General features: G+C 69.5%; 4 protein-coding genes and 1 long non-coding RNA gene across 6 annotated transcripts in view; 4 read left to right on the forward strand and 1 right to left on the reverse strand.

Annotated features, from left to right (window-relative positions):
• ATP8B2 (ATPase phospholipid transporting 8B2) overlaps positions 1 to 6,555 on the forward strand; it is a 103,012-nt gene that overhangs the window by 84,383 nt on the left and 12,074 nt on the right. The gene's annotated exons all lie outside the window — the stretch shown is intronic.
• Positions 1 to 6,555, reverse strand: part of KRTCAP2 (keratinocyte associated protein 2) — a 78,090-nt gene that overhangs the window by 9,756 nt on the left and 61,779 nt on the right. The window lies entirely within an intron of this gene.
• Positions 55 to 908, forward strand: CKS1B (CDC28 protein kinase regulatory subunit 1B). Its single transcript, XM_061375292.1, has 3 exons — positions 55 to 217; positions 486 to 613; positions 694 to 908. The coding sequence occupies exons 1-3, from the start codon at positions 159 to 161 to the stop codon at positions 744 to 746; spliced, it is 240 nt and encodes a 79-aa protein (XP_061231276.1). The 5' UTR covers positions 55 to 158; the 3' UTR covers positions 747 to 908.
• FLAD1 (flavin adenine dinucleotide synthetase 1) lies at positions 1,214 to 4,066 on the forward strand. 2 transcript variants are annotated; one of them, XM_061375290.1, is made up of 7 exons: positions 1,214 to 1,369; positions 1,443 to 2,190; positions 2,762 to 2,909; positions 3,034 to 3,132; positions 3,212 to 3,401; positions 3,711 to 3,784; positions 3,867 to 4,066. In XM_061375290.1, exons 1-7 carry the CDS (start codon positions 1,229 to 1,231, stop codon positions 4,000 to 4,002), a joined length of 1,536 nt encoding a protein of 511 aa, XP_061231274.1. In that variant the 5' UTR covers positions 1,214 to 1,228; the 3' UTR covers positions 4,003 to 4,066. The 2 variants fall into 2 exon arrangements, with proteins under 2 accessions (XP_061231274.1, XP_061231275.1); XM_061375291.1 differs by lacking the exons at positions 2,762 to 2,909; positions 3,034 to 3,132; positions 3,212 to 3,401 and having other exon boundaries at positions 1,219 to 1,369.
• LOC133224040 (uncharacterized) lies at positions 4,159 to 4,860 on the forward strand. The gene is made up of 2 exons (XR_009728753.1): positions 4,159 to 4,482; positions 4,758 to 4,860. It is a non-coding gene; the product is annotated as an uncharacterized LOC133224040 (long non-coding RNA).

Genomic DNA, 6,555 nt, shown 5'->3' on the forward strand with positions numbered 1-6,555 from the left:
AATAGGAGCTCGCTCCGCCCCGCCCACTGCGCGGCGCCGGCCATTGAGCGCGCGGGGCGGCGGCGTTTGAAAGCGCCGCGAGGGGGGGGCAGCGCCAACGGCCGCTGAGGCGAGGGCGCGGCGGGGGCGGCGGGGAGGGGCGGCCGCAGGAGCGGGTCATGGCGCACAAACAGATCTACTACTCCGACAAGTACGACGATGAGGAGTTCGAGTACCGGTGAGGCGGGGGAGGCCGGCCGCGGGGGGGGCCTGTACCGTTAACGGCTTTGTGGGGGGGGGGGGGTTGTCCCGGTAGCGGCTCACTCGGGGGGTAAATGGCCCGCTAACGGCTCAGCCGGGGGTGGGAAATGTCCCGGTAATGGCTGCTTAGTAAGGAGGGAGTGTGCAGGTAATGGCGCATGTGGGGGGCGGGGATGTCCGGTATCGGTTCCCCTGCGGGGGCGGTTCTGGTGTCCCCGGTCCCGGCTGAGGCCGCGGCGTTGCAGGCACGTGATGCTGCCCAAGGACATCGCGAAGCTGGTGCCCAAGACCCACCTGCTCTCGGAGTCGGAGTGGCGGAACCTGGGCGTGCAGCAGAGCCAGGGCTGGGTGCACTACATGATCCACGAGCCAGGTGAGCCTCGGAGCGGGGGGGGCCTGCGGCGGCGGGGCCAGGCCTGACACCCACCCCTCCCCTTCTCCGTTATCCCGCAGAGCCGCACATCCTGCTCTTCCGCCGGCCGCTGCCCAAGAAGCCGGAGAAGTGAAAGGCCCGCGGCCCGAGCCGAGCCAGCACCTTCCTCCTCAGCATCACCCTCGGGGAGTTTTGCCCCACGCCTCCCGGTGCTACCCGGGCGCTGCAGCAGTGGCGGCTCAGCCCCGGCGTTGGTGCCTGTTTCTATTGTCAATAAAGAGATGTTTGTTTGGGAGCTCCTGTGTGCTGTGCTGGGAACGGGGGCGGTGGGGGGGGGGGATGATGGAGCGCTCCGGTGCCGGTGGGAAGGGACGGGGGGGCGGAGCTCCCGGTGCCCCGCGGCGCCGCACGTGCCTTCGCCCGCCGGGCGGGCCCACGGCCACAACGGGGGAGCGGCCGCCGTTCCCCCGCCCAACCGCGATGGTTCTGTCCCCGCCGGGTCCCGCCTCCTGACCAATCCGAGCCCGCAGCGCCTTGTGACGGACGCCCCGCCTGGCCAATGGGAGCGCGAGGCGGTGCCGCGGCCTGAGAGCGGCGGAGCGGCGCGCCGGGCCCATGTGGGGAGGGCTGCGGGGGGCGCTGCGGGCGGGCGGGGCTTTGCGCGCCGCCTCCTCCCGCCCCATGGCGGCCCCCGGCCCCTCTGCGGCGCGGGGCAGCACCGCCGGCATCATCGTCATCGGCGACGAGATCCTCAAGGTGCGGCCGGGACTGCGGGGGGGGTGCCCCGGGACCGCCCCCCCCCGTCACCGGTGTCTCCGTTCCCCCGCAGGGCCACACGCAGGACACGAACTCGTTCTTCATGTGCCAGCGGCTGCGCGCCCTGGGCGTGCGGGTGGCGCGGATCTCGGTGGTGCCCGACGACGTGGAGGCCATCGCGGGCGAGGTGGCCGCCTTCGCCGCCCGCTTCACCTTCGTGCTCACCTCGGGGGGCATCGGCCCCACGCACGACGATGTGACCTTCGAGGCCGTGGCCAGGGCCTTCGGCGAGCAGGTCGCTCCCCACCCCGAGCTGGTGGCGCTGGTGCACCGGTTCTTCGGTGCGACGGACGCGCAGTGCCCCGAGATGAAGCTGGCGCGCGTCCCCGCATCCTCCCGCCTCAACTACGGCGCGGGCAGCGCCTTCAAGTACCCGTTGGTCAGCGTGCGCAACGTCTACATCTTCCCCGGCATCCCAGCGCTGATGGAGCGCGCCCTGGACGGCTTCGCCCACCTCTTCCGCAGCGAGCAGACCCGGTTCCACTCCCGCACCGTCTACGTGGCGGCCGACGAGGTGCTCATCGCGCCCGCCTTGGACCAGGTCAATGCCGCCTTCCAGGGCCGCGTCAGTTTGGGCTCCTACCCGGACTGGGCCAGTAACTACTACCGGGTGAAGCTGATGCTGGACTCGGAGTCGGAGCAGGACCTGGAGGAAGCGCATCGCTTCTTGATGGAGAAGCTGCCGCCGGGCGTTGTTGTGCCGTCGGTGACGGACTGCATCGCACCGGCGGCCACGGAGGTTTACGGCCTGGCTGAGTCAGGTACAGGGAATCATAGAACTGCAGAGCAGTTTGGGTTGAAGGGACCCCCAAAGCTCCAACCCCTGCAGTGGGCAGGGACATCTCCAGCTAGTGCAGGTTGCTCAGAACCACATAGAGCCTGGCCTTGGCTGTCTCCAGGGATGGGGCATGCACCACCTCTCTGGGCAGCCTGTGCCAGGCCTTTACCACCCTCACTGTAAAGCAGTGCCCAGCCTCGCAGGACCAGTGCAGGGGAAGACCAGCCTGGGAGCAGAGTTTGCCTGTGCTGGGGGGCTTGAGGGATGCTGCGGCCCTGCTACTGCCGCAGCCACTGGTGGGAGTGGGACCCAGAACCCCAATTCAGGTCACTGGGGCCAGTCCCTGAGAGCACAGCCTGTGCTGGAGGGAGCTGCGCCATGGTGCTGGCAGGATCCCTGTCCCATCCGTGGCACAGACCTCCGGGTTATGCAAGCTCTTGGCTCCATGGCGTGTCTGGAGACAAGATGTGCCCAAAGGCCAAGGTACTGCAGGCCCTGGGGCAGTGCCGAGGCAGCATAACCCCGGGCGGGCACCGACTGCCCCGTCCCGGCAGGCTCAGCCCTGGGGCAGAAGGTGGCAGCAGCTCTGCGGACCATCGAGGAGGCTTTGGAGCGGTACAGCCTGGCCCAGCTCTGCGTGGGCTTCAACGGGGGCAAGGACTGCACGGCCCTGCTGCACCTCGTCCATGCTGCTGTGGAGAGGTACCCGGCCTGGGGCAGGCTGAGGGGGTCCCATGGGCTCCAGCCGGGGCTCTCCCCTGCCCTGCTCTGGGGGAACGCGTGGATTCCGGGGTACGGAGCCCCTCTGTGATGGATCTCTCCACAGGCGGTACCCGGCGAGGCAGGAGAAGCTGCGGGTGCTCTACATCCGCATCGTGTCCCCCTTCCCCGAGATGGAGCAGTTCATCCAGGCCACGGTGCAGAGGTGCAGGGCGTGAGGGGCAGGCTGTGGGGTGAGCAGGGAGCCCCGCAGCCCCGCAGCAGCTCCTGCCCTGCCTGCACAGGTACAAGGTGCAGCTCTGCACCGTGGAGGGCTCCATCCGGGAGGCTCTGGTGCACCTGAAGGAGCAGCAGCCGCAGCTCGAGGCCGTGCTGATGGGGACGCGGCGCACGGACCCCTACTCACGCACCTTGACCCCCATGTGCCTGACAGACCCCGGCTGGCCCCCATACATGCGGGTGAACCCCTTGCTGGTACATGGCCTCCTCTTGCTCTGGGGCGGGCTCAAGTGATGGAGCTGGAAGGTGGCTCTAACCCACACCCATCCTGGAGGGCTTCCCCCGAGAGCATTTCCCACCCTGTTGCACAGATGGGTGCCCCTCGCTGCAGCCAGGCTGCCTGGTGCTGTCAGACCGGGCTCCTTCCTGCCCAAACTGGGGCTTTTCCTGCATTTGGGGGTGCCCCGGGAGGGACAGGAGCGCTCTGGGGCTCCCCTGTGTGTGCTTGTCGGGGGGCAGTTGTCTCCTCTGGGATCTCTCTGTCAACCCCGATTCTGCCTGCAGGACTGGACCTACCGGGACATCTGGGAGTTCCTGCGCCAGCTCTTTGTCCCCTACTGCATCCTGTACGACAAGGGGTGAGTGCCCGGTGCTGCACGCCCCGCTTGGCACAGCCGGTGCCCCGGGGTGCAGCCTGGCAGCTGCCTTCTCCCCCTGCAGCTACACATCGCTGGGGAGCATGGCCAACACGCTCAAGAACCCGGCGCTGCGCTACACCGACAGCCAGGGCCGGGACCGGTACCGGCCTGCCTACGAGCTGCAAAACGAGGAGGAGGAGCGCACGTCCCGCCGGTGAAGGCCCCACGGGCACCGCTGGCTACGGCACTGAATAAACCTGCTGCCCGCCAGCACTGAATAAACCTGCTGCATCGGCATCGCGCTCGTGCTTGGCTCTGCCCGTCCCTTCGGGGCCTGGGGGGGTGAGGCCAGCTCAGAACAAAAGGGCTCCCCCCGCTGCACCCCCGCTATTGTGGAGGCTTTTGAAGCGCAGAGAATGGAGCAGGTTCCAGCGCTCGCCCCGCATCAGACCCCGCTGAGCCCTCGGCCATGCGCCTGCTCCGAGCCCAGCCGCTGGGCACCGCGAGGCGGTCGGTGCGGGCCGTGGCACTGCCGGCACCCGCCGGTGCCTCGCTGGGGCTGCGCCTGGGCTCCTGGCTGCTGCGGCTGCTGCGGGAGTGCGTGTACCTCCTGCTCTGCAGCTGGTGCATCCGTGAGCTGCTGGACTAGGGATGGATCCCCCCCCCTGGCACCTCCTGCCTGCCCTGCGCAGTGATGGGTGAGTGCCCTGCCCTCGGCGTGGGGCTGGGGGAGGACGGGGGCCCAGCTGTGGTGGGACAAGGGCCTGGCCATGGTGCTTGGGGGGATGCTGGGGTCCCAGCCATGGGGACTTCGAGGAACAACGGCCCAGCCGTGGTGCTTGAGGGGTGATGAGAGCCCAACAGTGGTGCCTGGGGGGTGACAGGAGCCTGGCCACAGTGTTCCTGGGGGTTGAGGGGTGCAGCCGTGGTGCTGTAAGGGGGTCCTCACCCTCTGTACCTCTCCTCTCCCCAGGCCTGCCTGCTTGTTGCCCCATGCTGATGGAGCTGATGGACACCCAGTGCTGGGACCACGCTCTGCCATCGCAGAGACCCCAATAAACCTGAGTAGCACCTGAGCAGCTGCGTGTGCTTGGGGAGGGCTCCAGGGGGGCCATGTCCTGTCCCAGCCCTCACCCTGGGTAGGTCCCAGGCACCCCCAGCATCACCTCTGCCTGCGGCCCCTTGGGGCAGGAGCCGCGTCCTGCCTGTCCCTCAGCCGCCTTTATCCCCGTCCATGACTCAGCCCCTTGTCTAAAGAGCATCTCCCCTTGTCCCCGCTCCAGGCCCTTTCCTGCCCTGGCCCTGGCGCTGCCAAGAGCCAGCGGGAAGCAGCCAGAGCAGAACGTCCCCGATGGGCCCAGCATGGCTGGAGCTGCAGGGAGGTCACGGCCGGTGGGACGCGTGGGGCTCTGCTGTGGGTCACAGGGGGTCCCCGTGCCCCTGGGTGCCGGAGCCGGGCCCCAGCGCCAGCGGCAGCGCCTGGCGCCAGCGCGGCCTCCCTTATCTCGGCGGGAAGTTGGGAGCAGGAAGCCCAGCCCGGCGCGGGATAAGGGTCCCGTTTACATTAACGGCTTTGTTGTGGAGCACGCTCCCACCCTCGCTCAGCGCCCGTGGGGGGGCCCTGGCCGGGGGGAGGGCTTGGGGGGCAGCGGGGACCCCGCTTTGGGCCTCAGTGGGGGCTCAGGTTGTGCCTACGTGGGCTGGGGGCTGCCGGGACCGTGCCCTCCATGGCCCCCCCCCCTGCCCGGGTCGCTGCAGCCGAGCACCGGTGCCGGCAGCCCCCGGGAGCCAGGATGGCTCCGGCAGCCCCCATAGCGCGGCCCTGAGCCGGAGCCCACGCGCCTGGCGCCTGCCCCAGCCCCGCGGTGGCTCAGCCCCGGGGCCGGCCGGGACGGGGCGAGTCAATGAGAGCCCCGACGGGGAGGTCCGGGGGAGGGGAGAACGGCCCCGCACAGGAAAAAGCCGGGGGAGCGGCGGGGCGCGGGCAGAGCGGAGCCGGAGAGCGCGGCCCCGTGCGCAGCCCCGGCCCCGCGCACCCCGATCTGCTGTGCCGTGAGTGAGACCCTTCCCCAGGGACCCCATCCCCAGAGACCCTGTTCCAAGGACCCCATCCCGGGGACCTCATCCCCAGAGACCCCGTTCCCAAGGACCCCATCCCAGGGACCTGAATCCCAAGGACCCCATCCCCAGAGACCCTGTTCCCAAAGACCCCATCCCAGGGACCCCATCCCCAGAGACCCTGTTCCCAAGGACCCCATCCCAGGGACCCCAATCCCAGAGGCCCCATCCCCAGAGGCCTTGTTCCCAAGGACCCCATGCCAGGGACCTCAATCCTAGGGACCTCATCCCCAGAGACCCTGTTCCCAGGGACCTCATCCCCAGAGACCCTGTTCCCAAGGACCCCATCTCCACGGACCCTTTCCTAGAGACCCTATCTGAGGGACCTCATCGCTAGGGACCCCATCCCAGTGCGGGGGGGGGGGGGAACACACACACAGACCCCTGCCCTCTCCACGGGGGGGTTCCCCTGCCCGGGGATCGGTTTTGGGGTCACATCCCCACATGACCTTTGCGGACACCCGTCCCCCCGGGGCAGCGCTGTGTCCTCGGGGGGGGGGCTGTGGGGTCGGGGCAGGGCGGTCACTGCGGGGAACCGGCTCCGGGTGACGCCTGCCCCCATCCCGCAGCGGCCCCCATGTTCCGCTCCCGCCGCGCCGCGCTGGTGAGGCGGCTGTGGCGGCAGCGCTGCGCGGCCGCGGGCCCCGAGGACG

Source organism: Neopsephotus bourkii, unplaced genomic scaffold (assembly GCF_033783945.1).
Source record: "Neopsephotus bourkii isolate Nb327-2 ecotype Australia unplaced genomic scaffold, CSIRO-AGI_Nbou_v1 NB_1660, whole genome shotgun sequence".
NCBI classification, from domain to species: Eukaryota; Metazoa; Chordata; class Aves; order Psittaciformes; family Psittacidae; genus Neopsephotus; species Neopsephotus bourkii.

Coding starts and splice junctions, on each gene's coding strand:
- CKS1B (XM_061375292.1), top strand. CDS start 159: ATGGCGCACAAACAGATCTACTACTCCGACAAGTACGACGATGAGGAG. Junction 218..485: donor GATGAGGAGTTCGAGTACCG/GTGAGGCGGGGG, acceptor GCGGCGTTGCAG/GCACGTGATGCTGCCCAAGG. Junction 614..693: donor CTACATGATCCACGAGCCAG/GTGAGCCTCGGA, acceptor GTTATCCCGCAG/AGCCGCACATCCTGCTCTTC.
- FLAD1 (XM_061375290.1), top strand. CDS start 1,229: ATGTGGGGAGGGCTGCGGGGGGCGCTGCGGGCGGGCGGGGCTTTGCGC. Junction 2,191..2,761: donor TTACGGCCTGGCTGAGTCAG/GTACAGGGAATC, acceptor CCGTCCCGGCAG/GCTCAGCCCTGGGGCAGAAG. Junction 2,910..3,033: donor GTCCATGCTGCTGTGGAGAG/GTACCCGGCCTG, acceptor ATCTCTCCACAG/GCGGTACCCGGCGAGGCAGG.